The 18,783-nt window shown below is 35.5% G+C and overlaps 1 protein-coding gene across 1 annotated transcript in view; it reads left to right on the forward strand.

The window, feature by feature from the left end:
* USH2A (usherin) overlaps window positions 1-18,783 on the forward strand; it is a 754,837-nt gene that overhangs the window by 110,725 nt on the left and 625,329 nt on the right. The window contains exons 9-10 of the mRNA XM_047077230.1: window positions 2,962-3,157; window positions 6,626-6,756. Coding sequence (XP_046933186.1) covers window positions 2,962-3,157; window positions 6,626-6,756 — 327 coding nt within the window. The remainder of the gene's footprint in view (window positions 1-2,961; window positions 3,158-6,625; window positions 6,757-18,783) is intronic.

Below are 18,783 nucleotides of genomic sequence, written 5' to 3' on the forward strand. Positions count from 1 at the left end.
CAAAGATTAAAATGATGGAAGTTGGGCAGCAGCTGGATGGCTCAGTTGATTAAGTGTCTGACTCTTGATTTTGGTCATATCATGATTTCACAGTTTGTGGGTTCGAGCCCCTATTGGGGCTCTATGCTGACAGTGTGAAGCCTGCTTGGGATTCTCTGTCTCCTTCTGTCTCTGCTCCTCCCCACTCTCACTGTCTCTCTCTCTCTCAAAAATAAATAAAATAAACATTAAAAAAATGATGGAAACGGATCCATACTTACAAAGCAATATCGTAATTCACCAAGGCATAGAAAAGATGCTTGCTCAGAATGGAAAGTTATAGAGTTATAGGATAAGAAAGTAAACACTATTCAAGCTACTCAATTTTTTTTACAGGAAATACAATTTAATTCACAAGGTTTCAAATGTTAACTTACAGTCTACTAAGTGTTAGTTTATTATATTTTAAATCCCTTCAAGTTTATAACTGATGGAACATTTTTAAAGTTTTACCTTCACTTATTCCTTGTTTGATGCTCTTCCTTTATGTAGATCTGAGTTTCTGACCTACAGTATTTTTCTTCTCTCTAAAGAAATTTGAACATTTCTTGTGAGACAGATCTACTGGCAACAAATTCCAATTTTTGTTTGTGTGAGAAAGTGATTATTTCTCCTTCACTTTTGAAGCATAATTTGGCAGGGTACAGAATTCTAGGTTGGTGACTTTTTTCTCTTGACACCTAGGCATTTCACTCTGCTCTCCTCTTACTTGCATGGTTTTTGAGAAGTTAGATGTAATTTTTTTGTGATTCTACAGGTTAGATGTTTTTAAAACTGGCTTCTTTCAGGATTCTTCCTTTATCTTTGATTTTTTATAGTTTAAAAACTCTGGGTCCAGGTACAGATTTTGCTGTCTTGTTTTGTTTAATTTCTTTTAATGTTTATATATTTTTAGAGACAGAGAGACAGAGCATGAGCAGGGGAGAGGCAGAGAGAGAGGGAGACACAGAATCTGAAGCAGGCTCCAGGCTCTGAGCTGTCAGCACAGAGCCCAACATGGGGCTTGAAACCACGAACTGAGATCATGACCTGAGCTGAAGTAGGACGCTCAACTGACTGAGCCATCCAGGCACTCCTGTTTTGTTTTTTGTTTTTAGTATTTATCCTGCTTGGTGTTCTCTAAGCTTCCTGGATCTGTGGTTTGGTGTTTGACATTAAATTGAAGAAATTCTCAGTCATTATTGTTTCAGATATTTCTTCCATTCCTTTTTCTCTTAACCTTCTGGTGTTTCCATTATGTGTATGTTATACCTTTTATAGTTGTCCCATTGTCCTTGGCTTGTCTATTTTTTTTCTTCAGTTTTTATTCTCTTTGCTTTTCAGTTTTTGAGGATTCTATTGATACATCATCTACCTCAGAAATTCCTTCCTCTGCTGAGTCCAATCTGTTAATAAGCTCATCAAAGGGATTCTTCATTTCTGTTTGATCTTTAGCTTTTCTTTTTGTTTCTTAGGATTTCTATCTCTCTGCTTACATTGCCTATCTTTTCTTGCATGCTGTCTTCTTTATCCATCAGGGCCCTTGGCATTTTAATCACAGATATTTTAAATTCCTGGTCTGATAATTCCAACATCCCTGACATATCTGATTCTGATGCTTGCTCTTTTCAAAGTGTGTGTGTGTCATGTTTTTTAATCGTTTTGTTTTTTTGTGGGGATTTTTGCTTTTAGTGTTCCTTGTAGTTTTTTCTTCATAGATCATAGATAGAAGTGCCTGGTAAAAGGAACTGTTATATACAGGCCTTTAGCATTGTGGTGAACTGTGGGGGAAGTACTAAATAGTTCTATGATTAGTCTTTTAGTGAGCCTGTGCTTCTGGGCTGTGAACTTCACATGTGCTTCTCTGTCTCTACCACCTATAGGTGGGCAGGATGTCTGGAGTGGGCTGGAGTTGAGTATTTCTCTTCTCGAAGTTGGTTTAGCTCAGAAAATTCCCCAGCAGGTTAGGCTATATTTAACTAATTTCTCCTGAGGGTAAATGCCATTAAAAACAACAGTGAGGGGCACCTGGGTGGCTCAGTTGGTTAAGTGTCCAACTTTTGCTCAGGTCATGATCTCATTCATGGTTCATGAGTTCGAGCCCCCACCCCCACCCCATTGGGCTTTCTGCTGTCAGCACAGAGCCTACTTCAGATTCTCTGTCTCCCTCTCTCTCTGCCCCTCTTCTGCTTTCTCTATCTCTTTTTCTGTCTTAAATAAATAAATACATTTTGAAAAGAGCAGTGAGCACTAATTTATTTCAAAATTACTCCCTCTCCCTCTTTCTGCCAGAAGCATTAGGAAATTTTCTCCTGATATTTACTATGAGAACCTGGTCAAGCTCCTGGAGGTAAATCCCACAAAATGGTTGGGAACACCCTTTGTAACTAGGTCCCCTTGGAGACGTCATTTCTCAGACGTATTGCTATTGAATCTCCAGCAAATTGTTAAGTACAGATAAGTCTTCATTTTTCCCCTGAAACTGGTTCCCATGGAGTCTTCTGCTGGTGAGTCTCTGCTTTTGTCACTGAGACTCCCTGTATCTGTCAGTCTGCTTTTTCAACCTTGGGGATAGCTGTTTGTCCCATTTTTCCCCTTAGAGATCCAAGAAGAGTTGGTGATTTTTCAGTCTGTTCAGCTTGTTACTTGTTAGGATGGAGTGGTGACTCCAAGCTCCTTACTTATGGAACCTAAAACTGGAAGCCAAATTTTAATGTTTTGACAAAAAAATTAAAGATTATGGAACAATCATAAACTTTTCCCACTGGTTATTCACACCATTTTGCATAGTTTCAGCTTGTATGCACACTTATAATTTCATACTACCTATAATATGCTAATTTCTGTTAGTTTTACGTCTAGTGAAAGTGCCTGATATATAAATCTAAAGACAAAAATCACTTTTTTATATTTCTTTATTGTTCTGTTACTTTATTGTTTCAGTGTGATCACTGCTTGCCTCTTTATAATGATAAGCCTTTCCGCCAAGGTGATCAAGTTCATGCTTTCAACTGCAAACCTTGTCAATGCAACAACCATTCCAGAAGCTGCCACTACAACATCTCAGTGGACCCATTTCCATTTGAGCACCACAGAGGAGGTGGAGGGGTCTGTGATGATTGTGAACATAACACCACAGGTAACTAGCAATCATAGATAACAAATAACCAAGGCTGATTTGGCCTTTGAGGTCCATGTGCTTCTTCATGCAATGCAATCATTTTAAATTATGTTATTGCTATCTTACTTAAGAAAGTGCCTTGATATGATGTCACTCGTATGTGGAATTTAAGAAACAAAACAATGAGCAAAGGGAGAGAGAGAGAGAGAGAAAGAGAGAGAGAGGGAGAGAGAAACCAAGAAACAGACTCTTAACTATTGAGAAAAAACTGATGGTTCCCAAAGGGGAGGTGGGTGGGAGAATGGGTTAATTAAATAAGTGATGGGGATTAAGGAGGGCACTTGTTGTGATGAGCACTACGGAAGTGTCGAATCACTATATTGTACTGGAAACTAATATTGCAGTGTATATTAACTAACTGGAATTTAAATAAAAATTAAAGAAATGGTACTTGTAGGTTTGAAAACTAAAGCTTGTTTAGTTTTCTAAATAATCAGGTAGTTTTCAGAAACACACTCAAATCTTAGACTATATCTTTTCAAGAAAGTTTTATTTTTTTAAAAGTACATGTCATTTTATTAAACCATGAGTATATTTTAGAAAACTCAGGAATTATTAGTTTGAATATGTATGCCCTTAAAATAAGTTTCTTTGTGTGACCTTGATCTTCCATTATGTCTGGATTTGCATGTAGTGCCGTTTATATTCACTCAAAATTGGCCTGAGTCTGGTAATCTGGGAATACTCTTTTTACAAATGCTAATGAAACAAAGAAGATGATTATCAAAATCTTGTTATAAAATGAGATAGCAGGACACCTGGGTGGCTCAGTCAGTTAAGCATCTGACTCTTGATTTCAACTCAGGTCATGATCTCACAGTTATGAGACTGAGCCTCATGTCTGCCCTGTCAGCTCAGAGCCTGCTAGGAATTCTCTCTCTCCCTCTCTCTCTTCCCCCCTCCCCTGCTCATGCTCTCTCTTTCTCAAAATAAATAAATAAAAACCTTAAAAAACATATAGCATTTTGACTTTTCATTGAAAATTACCATTTTCTGATGGGCTCGTAAATTAAAAGCAGAAATAGGAAACATCTCAATTTGCAATATAAAATGGCCCAAGTCTGATGGATTTGAAAGTGTGCCACTCTGAAGATGAATGAATTTATTGGATAATTACTGATGACCTAAAATGTCACCAGAACGTGGCTAGGTGCTAGGAATATAACGATGAAAAAGATGAATTTTCCTGTCTTTCTGTGGATTATTATATAATAGGAAAGGCACTCTATTTTTTTAATGTTTACTTCTGAGAGAGAGAGAGAGAGAGAGAGAGAGAGAGAAGCAGAGAGAGAGGGAGACACAGAATCCTAAGCAGGCTCCAGGCTCTGAGCTGTCAGGCCAGAATCCAATGCAGCATGTGAACCCACAGACTGTGAGATCATGACCTGAGCCGAAGTTGGATGCTTAACTGACTGAGCCACCCAGATGCCCCTGAAAGGCACACTATTGAAGGAACGATTATAAACTTGTCTGAGGAGTGCTAAGATAGGACAAGTGTAGTAGGAGTTAACCAGGTGGAGGAGTGAGGAGGAGAATTAGGGAGTTGACAAAGATTTCTAGTAAGAGATACAGATGTGCAATGGCCTAGAGGAGAGAGAAACATGGCACCCTGAAAGAACTGATGTAAGGGAAAATGGGAGATGGTAAGTAAAGGTGCTAAGATGGAAGGTAGGGGCCAGATCTGGAAGACTGTATAAACTGTGATAAGGAGTTTGGCTTCTATCCTCAGGTTAATAGAAGGTATTTTATAGGAAAGGGACATAAAAAGTTTCGTGTTTATAACCAATCTGGTTATAAAGTTGAGAAGAATTGGAGAGAGCCAAAAGTGGTTTGGGATACTGCAGTAGTCCAGGTAAGAAAGAATTCTAGAGTACATTTGAGATCATGTGGATATAGAGAATTGGATCCAAGAGATATTTGGAATGGAAAGGGACTGTGTTTTCTGAGCAAAAGTGTAGGGTGTAGATAAGGAAAAGAAAGAGTCAAGTTGCAATTCTAACATTCCAGTTTGAGTAGGAGGGTCAATGTTGGTGCCAACCATTGAGATAGGAAACACAAGAGGTTCAGAGCTTAGGGAGAAGATGGCAAGTTCTGTTTTGGAAATATTCACAGTGTTTCCCAAGAGATAAGAGAAACTCTTGCGGGCAATTGGAAACACAGTTTTGAAGCTCCTTTCTCAAAAAGAGCCTTTCGTGATGCCTCAGGACAGATCAGTATCATCTATACACTTTAGTGGCACCTTATGTTTATCACAATTGGTAAATGTGTATTTTTTCCTGTAATTGTTTAATTAGAATTCATTTTACCCACTAGACTGTAAGAAAGCTCTATGAAAGAGTACAATGTGTATTTGGCCTGCTACTGTATTCCTCAGCATTTAGCTCAGTGTTTGAAACATGGTAATCACTCAATAAATATTCATTGAATGATAAATAAAGAAATTTCTAGATTAAAGATAGAAATTTGGGAGTCATCATCATATGCAAATAGAAATATTCTAGAAATATTATAAATCCATTTAATTTTTAATTAGTCCATGGCCAATATCCATCAGGATGTGTTTTTTACTTGATTAAGTTATTTCTATAGTCTTTTGATATTGAGCCAATTTCAACAATATTTGAACAGAGTGCATAATGTTTAAAGGGGAATTGATAGTCTTGAGTTTTATTTCAGCTCCTTTCAGTGATCTTATATACTACTCACATTTACTTTAGAAGCTCCCTGCAGTTTAAGTTTTTTCTTATATAAAATGTCAAGAGAAAATTTCTAAATAATAAATTGTAAACTATGGGAATTACCTCATATTTCTAATATGTCAGTCTATTCTAATATTTAATATGAAACGTATTTGGTATATCTAAGCATAATAAATTTATATTTTGGTATTTGAAATAAAAAATAATGGCAATAAGCAGCAGAAACTTTTGCTTTTAATAATGTTAAATATAGAATAATAAATTATATTTGGAACAGTGTCCTTTTTTTAAACAAGATTTAGTGCTTGAATAATATTTCCAATACTACACACATACTTGCTTCCAACTGTACGGCCATCATCTACCACACATATAAACATTTCTCATATTTGATTTAGATTAAGTGCCTAGTCCTAGAAAGAAAGAAAAGTTTTAAATTTGGAAGCAAAGTCTTTCAAAATGGATGGGCCCCAACAAAGCAGAGCTTTTTAGAAGTGTGGTATTACATAACAGATGGGAGTTTAATGAAGTAAAGCACAGTTTGTAACAGGTTCATTGTTTCATATGCTCTGGATCACTAAATTGGCAGGTAGAGATGAAAGGTGCATTAAAATGGACGTCCCGAAAATTATAGAATTCCCTCAAAGGAATACAGTCTTTAATTTTGAATTATGCAGCTGATTTTAATGAATTGGAAGTCATAATGCATAACCTTTCCCTGACGCAGGAAGGAACTGTGAGCTGTGTAAGGATTACTTTTTCCGCCAAGTTGGTGCAGATACTTCCGCCGTAGATGTTTGCAAACCCTGTGATTGTGATAAAATGGGCACTAGAAACAGTGACCTCCTTTGTGATGAGGTGAGTTCTGAGTATTGAAGGTAAATAATTGCTCATTTTCAGAAATTAACTTGGGAGATGTTCTACCAGTGACATGGAGGTCTGTATTTATCAGGAAGTCCTCTGTGTGTGTTTGCTTTTCTTGGAGATGGCTGCTTTAGAAGTGTTCCTGTGTAACTTTTAACAGGACGTACAAGGCTGCTTAGGTGGTCCTTTGCATATATGAAAGGTTCATTTTATTTTTAATTTTAAAATTGTCGAAAATACTGAGGGGGAGGGGATTCCAAGTAAACTAGGAAGTAATTGAGTATATGTCTTGGCATGATGGGTGAGTTAATACTAATAAAAGGTATTAATTAAACAACAGTTTTCCTCCCAAATTCCATAGAAGATAGTATAACAAAGGGCACACATAGCTCCACATGAAAATTATGATAGCCCTACTTCTAAATTTCTTGTTCCAACCTTCTCTCTTGATGATACAATGAATTTTTATGATTTTATCCATTTTTCTTACCAACATCACAAGTACCGATGTTTGACCTACATGAACACAGGTGCTAACTGACCTGGGCCTATAAATCCTGCCTCAAGTCAGAAAAAGCAGCTCCATATTTAAATGTGGTATCTTCAGCTAGAGCTTTTGACCTGTTGTGATAACACTCATACATAATAATATATAAAGGGCAAATTTACTTTAAAGAATCATTTCAGGGGTGCCTGGGTCCTCAGTTGATTAAGCGTCTGTCTTGGCTCAGGTCATAATCTCACAGTCAGTGAGTTTGAGCCCTGGGTTGGGCTCTGTGCTGGCAGCTGGGAGCCTGGGTCCTGCTTCGAATTCTGTGTCTTTCTCCCTCTCTCTCTCTCTCTCTCTCTCCCCCTCCCTTATGCTCTGTCTGTGTCTCTCAAAAATGAGTAAACATTAAAAAATGAAAAAGAATCAATTCAGTGATTGTATTAATTTTTAATAATTACACAGGGGTGTCTGGGTGGCTCAGTAGGTTAAGCATCAATCTCTTGATTTCAGCTCAGGTCATGATCTCAAAGTTTATGGGTTCCAGCTACATATCAGGCTCTCTGCTGTCAGCTCAGAGGCTGCTTTTGATCCTCTGTCCCCCACTCTCTCTGCACCTACTCTGCTCACACTCTCTTTCTCTCAATAATAAACATTTTAAAAAGTTGTTTAAACAATTACATATTCCCTTGTAAATAATTGAGAATGCACTGGATAGTAATGTAAGCCCACTATATGGTTAAAGAAAAAAAAAATAAGCTACAGCACGAAGGTACTAAGTTCAAGGCAAAATATATTGGTCATAAAACTTTCAGCATACATTATAAACTGCTTTAACAAATAAAAGCCAAATATAAAGTAGGCCAAAATGACAATTTGGAAACTTCAGAGTGACTGTAGTGTGTTAATAAAGGAACATTATATGTTTTACTGGAAGGTTGAAGAGTCTTTTGACAAGGCAATTTCTACAATTTTTTTTATTTTTTGATTTTGAGGAACTATTTTCTGAGAAAGTCATATTACAATTTTATACATTTTGATCAGTAAAATCTGACTGTCTTTACACAGCTCCTCTTTACAAATCTGCCATAAATTTTTAGCATGTATATATTTTGCTTGATATTCACGTTTCCACTCAAAGATTGACATATCTTTTTAGATCTCTTCACCAACCACAGAATTATAGAACATTTTGAAATCACTTTTGTTTATGTTACCCCATATTATTTTTATTAAAGCCTTTATGATAATTTCCTTCTTTGTCTCTTTCTGTCCAACATATATGGAACAGTTTCAGTAATATAATTAGCACCCAATAAATATTTGTTTAAAAAATGTACAGTGATTGAAGGGAGATTTTGTCTGAGTACTGATCTCACAGTCAGATGGTCATTTAGAATGGTTATAACAACGTGAGCATTATGTAAAATTTTCACTTAAATTTTTTTCTCTCTGAAGATCCAAGGGCATGTGACTTTGGTATATAGTACTGAAAAACTGTGAACTAAAGTTCTACTTCCTGAAGTCTCATTTACGTGTCTGTTTCTATAAAAAATTCACTTCAATTATAATAATATACGTATGCTAGACATAAAAAAATGGTAAAACTTATACCATGTGAAAATTAATCAAAAGATAGCAAGAATGACTATATTGACTGACTATATTAATATCAGGTAATGTGGAATACAAATAAAATTTCCACAGAGATAGTATGTAATGAGAAAGGATCAATTAAGCAAGAAGACATAGAAATTCTAAATGTGTATGTACTAAACAGTAGAGCTGCAATATATGTGAAGAAAAACTGAGAGAAATCTCTAAAAAAATACAAAAGAAAACTCAACACCTCTCTCTCAAAAATTTATAGAATAAAAAAAATTATCAAGAATATACAACTTAACAATGTCTTCAGCCAACAAGATCTGACATATAATGAACAATCCACTCAACAACAGAATACATATATATTGCACATATACCAAGATATCCTGGGACATAGGGAAAACTTTAATAAATTTTTTAATTAAATGTTTTTAATATTTATTTATTTTTGAGAGAGATAGAGACAGAATGCAAGTGGGTTAGGGGCAGAGAGAGAGGGAGACACAGAATCCGAAGCAGGCTCCAGGCTCTGAGCTGTCAGCACAGAGCCCCACGCGGGGCTCGAACTCACGGGCCGGAAGATCATGATCTGACGCTTAACTGACTGAGCCACCCAGGCGCCCCAAAACTTCAATAAATTTAAAAGAACTGAAACCTGGAGCACCTGGGTGGCTCAGTCGGTTAAGCATCTGACTTTGCCTCAGGTCATGATCTCCCGGTTTGTGAGTTCGAGCACCACATCAGGCTCTGTGCTGACAGCTTAAAGCCTGGAACCTGCTTCGGATTCTGTGTCTCCCTCTCTCTCTGTCTCTCTCTGTCTCTCTCTCTCTCTCTCTCTCAAAGGTAAATAAACATTAAATAAATAAATAAATAAATAAATAAAAGAGTTGAAACCATAGAGTATATCCTTCAACCACAATGGAATCAGAGTAGAAATCAAAAACAGGTAAACAAAAATCTCCAATCACTTGGAAACCACACAACACAGTTCTAAATTATTCATGGATCAAAGAGGAAGTCTCAAAGGAAATGTAAAAATACAGTCAACTGAATGGTGATAAAAATACAAAATATTAAAATTTTTGGATGCATGGAAAGCAGTGATACAAGGGAATTTTATACCGTTCAGTGCTTACTTTACAAAAGACAGATACTCAAATCAATAATCTGAACTGCCACTTCAAGAAATAAAAAGAAGACTGAGATAATCTCAAAGCAAGCAGAATAAGTGAAATCATAAAGCTAAGAGCAGAAATCAATAAAATGTAAACAGAAAAAACAATAGAGAAAATCAGTGAAAAAAATGAGTCTTTGGAAAGATAAAATTTACAAGCATCTTCCAAGACTGACAAAGAATAAAGAGAAAGCACAGATTACTAACAGCAGAAATGAAACAAGAAGTGTAACTACAGAATCTTGCAGACATTAAAGAATAATAAGGAAATACCACCAATAACGCTATACATTTTATAACTGTGGTGAAATGGAGCACTTCCTAAAAAAGTACATATTACCTGCTCACCTAATATGAAATTCATAATTTGAAGAGCCCTACAAGTATTAAAGAATTTGAATTCATACTTTAAAATTTACTAAAAAAGAAATTCCCAAGCCCAGAGAATTTCACTATAAAATTCTACCAAACATTTAGAGTAATTAAAATAAGGTCTGTAGCTACCGCAAGGTTGAAGAGGAAGAGTGACTTCCTAACTCATTTCAAGAAAGTATTATCCTCATATCAAAACTAGACAAAGACAGTACATAAAAAAGAAAACCACAGACCAATATCCCACAGGAATAGAGAAGCCAAAATCTTAACAAACTTAGCAAGTAGATATTCAGCAATATTAAAAAAAAAAACAGAGGCCATTGTATTTGGAGGAATGCAATGCTTGTTCAATATTTGAAAATCAAACAGTGCATTACACCTTATTCACAGGCAAAGGGAAAAAAATTACATACTCATATTATGGATGTAGAAATATATTTGACAAAATTCTGTACCAATTCATGATAAAAATTCTCAGAAAACTAGGAAAAGAGATGTTCAGCTTGAAAATGAACATGTCCAGAATAATACATACCTACAGCTAACATTCTCCTTATATATGAAAAACTGAATACTTTCACCTAAGAATGGGAACAAGACAAAGATGTCCACTTTCATTACTTGTATTCAGCATAGCACTGGAAGGTCTAGCCAGTACAGCAAAGCAAGAAAAGGAAACAAGAGACATACTTATCAGAAAGGAAAAAATAAAACTGTTCTGCTTTGCATATAACACAATGACCCATATAGAAAATCCCAATGAATGTACCAAAAAAAAAAAACCCAAAAAACCCAAAAACAAAAACAGAAAAAAACACTTCTAGAATTATGAAGTGAATTCAGTAAAGTTTCAGGATATAAGACCAACATACAAAAAATAAGTGTATTCCCATATGTGATAAATGAATATATAGACACAGAAATAAAAATGTAACACTATTTGCAGTTGCTCAAAATGTCTAGGATTACTATGCTAAACCCCGAATGATGCTGATAAAATAAAGCAAAGAATATCTGAATAGTTGGAAAGTTAATATGTGTCCATGGGTTGGAAGATTCAACACAGTCAAGGTGTCAGCTCTTTTCAAAGTAATATATAAATTATTACAGAAAATTCCTATTAAAACCCCAGAAACTTTTTTGTAGATATGGATACAAAGATGCCAAAATTTATATGGAAATAGTATAAAACATAGTATTTTAAATATTTTTTTACTATTTTATATTTATATATTACAGATAAAATATAGAATTTGCATATAAGTTTTAGAATACCTAAAATTTGGAATAGCTAATTAAGCTAATTAACTTCAAAATGGGGAATAAAATGGGAGGAATCACTCTACCTGACTTCAGGGCTTATTGTGTAGTCATACTAATCAAGATTGTGTGGTATTGGAGGAAGCGTAGACAAATGGATCATTGTAATAGAATAGAGAAATCAGATATAGTCCCACATAAATATGACTAACCAATTTTTGGTGAAGACATAAAAGCAAGTCAGTGGAGGAACGATGGTCTTTTAACAAATGACCCTTCAGTATTTGCATAGTCACGGAAATGAAAGCAAAATTAATTATTGTTTAAATGTAAAATGTAAACAAATGCAACTTTTAAAATATAAGAGAAAATCTTTTGGAAATAAGGTTTTTTATTTTTTTAAATTTATTTATTTTGGGAGAGAACCAAGGAGGGGCATACAGAGAGGGAGAGAGAGAATCCCAAGCAAGCTGCACAATGACAGCACACAGCAGGGGGCTCACAAACCATGAAATCATGACCTGAGCCAAAATCAAGCGTTGGAAAGTTAATCAACTGAGCTACCCAGGCACCCTGAGTCATATGGCTTTTGAAAATAGTTCTTGGATATGACACTAAATATGTAATGAATAAAAGAAAAATATTGATAAATTAGACTTCATCAACTTCATCAAAGTTTTTGCTCAACAAAAGAACCTCTTCAGAGAGTGAAAAGACAAGCTACAGACTGAGAGGACATATTTGCAAAGCACATATTTAAGAAAGAAACTATATCTAGAATATATAATGAACTCAATATTTAGAAAATGACAAACATAAAACAAAAAATGGCCAAAGACATGAAGAGACATATCACTGAACAGGATATGCAGGTGGCAAATAATTCCATGAAAAGATCTTCAACATTTGCCATTAGAGACACACAAATAGAGACTACAACTAGACATCACAGGCAACTATTAGAAAAACTAAAAAGTGACAATTGGAAATACTGGCAAGAATAAGGAGCAATTCGATTCACATATTGTTGATGAGAATATAAAATGGTAAAGCCACTCTGAAAAATAGTTTGAGAATTTTATTTTATTTTTTAAATGTTTATTTATTTATTTTGAGAGAGGGAGAGAGAATCCCAAGCAGGCTCCATGCTGTCAGTGCAGAGCCTGATGTGCGGATCAATCTCATGAACTGTGAGAACATGAGGAGAGCCAAAATCAAGAGTTGGACACTTAACCAGCTGAGCCACAGGGCACCCCTAAGAGTTTTAAAAAACAAAATAGACACTTATTATACAAACTAGCAATTCCATTCCTGGGCAGTCAGTCCAGAGGAGTGAAAATTTATGTCTGTAAAAACCTGTACATATATTTTATTAGCAGCTTTATTTATAATAGTCAAAACCAGGAAATAGCCTAAAGTTTCTCAGTGGGTGAATGGTTAAACCATCCATACCACAGAATTACTACTCTGAAATACATGGAAAAGAACCACTGACACACACAAGTTAGATAGATATCAAATGTGTTATTCTGAATGAAAAAAATATCCAGTCTCCAAAAGTCATATTCTGTATGATTACATTTATGTAATATTAGCAAAACAACAAAATTATAGGGATGGAGAACAGAATAGTGGTTACCACAGGTTAGAGATGGTGAGGGAAAGGTGATGAGTGTGACTATAAATGACCACAGGGAAGAGCATTGTGGTAATGGGATAGTTCTGCATCTTGATTGTGGTGGTGGTTATACAAGTGTACACATGTGATCAAATGGCATAGGACCATATGAACACATTGTGCACATGTCAAATTCAGGGTTTGGGTAATGTGTTATAATTATGTAAAGTGTAACCATTAGGGGAAACTGGGCAAAAAGCATATGAGACTCCTCTGTACTACCTTTGCAACTTCCTGTATATTCATAATTATTTCAAAATAAAATGCTATATATATAAAAGAAGATAAAAGAAATTCAGGGTTTGGGTAATGTATTATAATTATGTAAAGTGTAACCATTAGGGGAAACTGGGCAAAAAGCATATGAGACTCCTCTGTACTACCTTTGCAACTTCCTGTGTATTCATAATTATTTCAAAATAAAATGCTATATATATAAAAGAAGATAAAAGAAATAATCCTATTGACATGATCAGGAACTAATGTTGCTTGAAGTCAGTGAAGAATTACCTTAAAAATTCCAAGGGAAGACATTTTGAAGAAAAATTCAGTACCCACTTCTTACCAAACTATCACTTCAGTATGAGGTTAAAACCTCTTTTTGTATTGATAGTTGATCAGAATGTTACCATTTATCAAGCCAATATTAAAACATTTAATATAAAAAATGAAGAAAAAGTACAGAAAGAGAGAAACATTAAAAAGAAGAAATGAAAGATAATTATGGCCCAAAGAAATAAATATAAGTCAAAATATATTTTAAAGTGTTCAGTGTTCGTTATGGTCTTGAAGCATGCTTTCCTTAAATAGGTGTTTGATGATTGCATTTTATTCTTTAAAGATCAAATTATATTTTATTTTGTTTTGTGATAAATAATATTAAGTGCCAAAATGGTAATCAGTTTTGTTTATATTGGGTATAAAGCTCAACCCATTATCAAAGAGTAGAAGAGAGAATGGCTATAAAATGAACGATGAGGCAAGGAGTTAAGATGACAGAGCAGCATGGAAACCCTGAGCTTGTCTCATCGTGAAAATGCAGCAAGATAAGCACCAAACCATTTTGAACACCTAAGAAACTGATATGGGGATTAACATGACAATCTGCATAACTTGAGCCACACTTAGTAGGTACATAGTGCAGAGAGGTGAACTAGGGAGAGAATAGCTGTGGAGGGTAGGGAGCTCTTTTTGTAGAGAGAGGACAGAGAAAAAGAAAGGGGGAGAGTGTGGCACATTAGAATCATGCAAGAAAAGCATTCCCCCGAAAGTAGCTGGAGAGAAAGAGAGAGAGAGTGAAAACACTCACAGGGTAATGAACAAGAAATCTGTTCCCCAAAACCATTAACAGGAAGAAAGGAGAGGTTTCAATACCACCAGAATTCTATACACAGTGGAGCACAGAGTCTGAAGTTTCAGAGTTCAGTGCCTGGCAGTGCTCTGGTGAGGAAGCAGGATGAATCCCCAGGAGCAAGCAGTGGGTTCTGAAGGGTCCATGTGCCACACAGGGAGAGGCAGTTCCCCTGCTTGGAGTGCATTTGGTAGAGGCTTTATGGCTTCCTCACAGGCAAAGGTCCCAGAAGACCCTGGAGAGCACCCACGTTTGCTGGTATTGGGATAAAGACACTAGAGCAGGCTGTGTGTTGTGATTTGCCATAATCTCTGAACCTCTGCAGCTGCCTGATTATGTTAACATTTTCTAGGGCAAGCCGTCACTGGCCATTGCTCAGTGAGACCTCCCCCAGAAAGTTGGCATGGATTCAAGCCACAGGGGTCTTCTGAAGCATGGGGTTTTGAAACACAATCTGACCTGAGATAAAACACTGGAGTGAGGTGCCGCCTGGCAGGTGGACAACTAGGATACAGACAGGGTAGAGGTGGGGAGTGGACAGAGGCCTGAGACAAAGGAGGGGTGCTTGATTACAGGTGGGTGATAGTGCAAAGTTCCTGTGCCAGAAACTAGAGAGCTGGGTGAAACAATTTCATGTCTCTCACACACACACAAGCATGCCACAGTGATCTACCCCAATAAGATAAGCAGTACCATCTAGTGGAGAATGGAGCTGTTATACCAAAACTCACCCACCTGTGCCCTCCAAGCACATATCCTAGAAGACCAGAACAAGTCACTGTACTTGCTTAGTGTATGGACTATAGAGTGCTTAATAGTTTCAGTTCTAGGAGAAACTGGATGTACTTCATTCATGTTTCATTCTGTTTGCTGGTTCATTTATTTGTCCATATTCTTTGCTTCTGTTTTTGTTCAGATTGTTAACATTTTTCTTTCTTTCTTTTCTTCCCTTTTTCATGGCTACAGAAAGAGAAAAATTTATTTTTATTTTTACTTTATTATTTTTTATAAATTTTTATTCTCTTTCATTTTCATTTCATTTTATTTTATTTTGTTATATAACTTTTTAATTTTTAAAATTTTATGATTTTTTTTCTTTTCTTTCCCTTTTTTCTCTATCAAGCTTCTTTAAACAAGCAGACCAAAGCACACCTAGGATCTAGCTTCCTTTATATGATTTTTTGTTTTGTTTTTAATTTTCAAATTTTAATTTTATTAATTTTTTTTCCTTCCTCAAAATTGACAAAATGAAGGAATTAACCTCAAAAGAAAGATTGGGAAGAAATTACAGCCAGTGGCTAAATCAACACAGATATAAGCAAGATGTCTGAACTAGAATTTAGAGCCATGATAATAAGAATACTAGCTGGGGTTGAAAAAGCATAGAATCCCTTTATGTAAAATAAATAAAATCTAGACAGGACAAAATTAAAAATGGTATAACTGAGATGCAATCTCAAAAGGATGCCACAATGGGAAGGATGGACAAATCAGAGCAGTGAATCAGCGATATAGAAGATAAAATTATGGAGAATAATAAAGCAGGAAAAAAAGCAAACAAAGGTAAAAGATCATGAGACAAGACTTAGAGAACTCAGTGACTTATTAAAAAGGAATAAAACCAAAATCATAGGAATCCCAGAAGATGAAGAGAGAGAAAAAGGGGCAGAAAGTTTATGTGAGCAAATTATAGCAGAAAATTTCCCTAATCTGGGAAAGGTTACAGACATCAAAATCCAAGAAGCACAGAGAACTTCCATTAGAGTCAACCAAAAACGACCATCACCAAGGCATATCATAGTCTAATTCACAAAACACACAGACAAGGAGAGAATCATGAAAACAGCAAGGGAAAAAAGTCCTTAACCTATAAGGAAAGACAGATCAGGTTTACAGCAGACCTATACACAGAAAGTCGGTGGGCCAGAAAGGAGTGGCAGGATATTCTCAATGTGCTGAATTGGAAAAATATGCAGCCATGAATTCTTCATCCAGCAAGGCTGTCATTCAAAATAGAAAGAGAAATAAATATTTTCCCAGATAAACAACACTAAAAGAGTTCATGACCACTAAACCAGGACTGCAAGAAATTTTAAGGGGGACTCTTTGGAGAAAAGATGAAACAAAACAAAAAAGACAAAAAGCAACAAAGACTAGAAAGGACCGGAGCACATCACCAGAAACTACAACTCTACAGGCAACACAATGGCACTAAATTTGTATCTTTCAGTATTCATTCTAAATGCCAATGGACTAAATGCTTCAATCAAAAGACATAGGGTATCAGAATGGATAAGAAAACAAGACCCATCTATATGTTGCTTACAAGAAACTCATTTTAGACCTAAAGACACCTGCATAATAAAAGTAAAGGGATAGAGAACCATCTATCATGCTGATGGTCATCAAAAGAATGCTGGAGTAGCCATACTTATATCAGACAAACTAGATTTTAAAATAAAGACTGTAACAAGAGATGAAGAAGGGCATGGTATAATAATTAAGAGAGCTATCCATTAAGAAGATCTAACAATTGTAAATATTTATGCCACCAACTTGAAGGCACACAAATATATAAATCAATCATAAGCATAAATAAACTCCTTGATAATAACACCATAATAGTAGGGGACTTTGACACCCCACTTACAACAATGGAAAGATCATCTAAGCAGAAAATCAACAAGGAAACAATGGGTTTGAATGATACGCTGGACAGATGGACTTAACAGATATATTCAGAACATTTCATCCCAAAGCAGAAGAATGCACATTTTTCTTGAGTACACATGGAAAATTCTCCAAAATAAATCACATCCTGGGTCGCAAATCAGCTCTCAACAAGTACAACAAGATCAAGATCATACCTTGCATATTTACAGACTGCAATACTATGAAACTTATAATCATCCACAAGAAAAAAATTGAAATGACCTTCAATACTTGGAGATTAAGGAACATCCTACTGAAGAATGAATGGATTAACCAATAAATTAAAGAGGAAATTAAAAAGTACATGGAAGCCAATGAGAACACGACAGCCCCAAACCACTGGGATGCAGCAAAGGCTGTCTTAAAAGGGAAGTGTATATAGCAATCCAGGCCTTGCTAAAAAAGGATTGAATTGCTTGAAAAAGAACAGCAGATAAAACCCAAAACCAGCAGAAGAAGGGAAATAATAAAGATTAGAGTAGAAATCAATGATATAAAAACAAACAAAACGGTAGAACAGATTAATGAAACCAGGACCTATTCCTTTGAAAGAATTAACAAAATTGATAAACCCCTAGCCAGATTGGTCAATAAGAAAAAAGAAGGGGCCCAAATAAATAAAATCATGAATGAAAGAGGAGAGATCACAACAAATACTTCAGAAATACAAACAATAATAAGATACTATTATGAACAGTTTTATGCCAACCAATTGGGCAATCTGGAAGAAATGAAGAAATTGCTAGAAACATATAAACTACCAACATTGAAACAGGAAGAAATAGAAAATTTGAACAGACCTGTAAGCAGTAAAGAAATGGAATAAGTAATCAAAAATATCCCAACAAATGAGAGTCCATGGCTGGATAACTTTCCAGGGGTTTCTACCAAACATTTAAAGAAGAGTTAACACCTGTTCTTTTGAAGCTGTTCCAAAAAATAGAAATGAAAACAAACAAACAAACAAACAAACAAACTTCCAAACTCATTCTATGAGGCCAGCATCACTTTGATTCCAAAGCCAGACAAAGACCCCACTAAAAAGGAGAACTACAGACCAATTGCCCTGATGAACATGGATGCAAAATTTCTCCACAAGATACTAGCAAACTGGCTCCAACAATACATTAAAAGAATTATTCACGACAATCAAATGGGATTTATTGCTGGGATGCAGGGCTGGTTCAATATCTGCAAATCAATCAGTGTGATACATCACATTAAAAAAAGAAAGAATAAGTACCATGTGATCCTCTCAATAGATGCAGAAAAAGTATTTGACAAAATACAGCATCCTCTCTTGATAAAAACCCTCAAGAAAGTAGGGATATAAGGATCATACTTCAAGATCATAAAGGCCATGTATGATGAAAGACCCA

This window comes from Lynx rufus, unplaced genomic scaffold, assembly GCF_022079265.1.
Source record: "Lynx rufus isolate CCGP_SWC_20201006 ecotype Redwood Valley unplaced genomic scaffold, mLynRuf1.p SCAF_15, whole genome shotgun sequence".
NCBI classification, from domain to species: domain Eukaryota; kingdom Metazoa; phylum Chordata; class Mammalia; order Carnivora; family Felidae; genus Lynx; species Lynx rufus.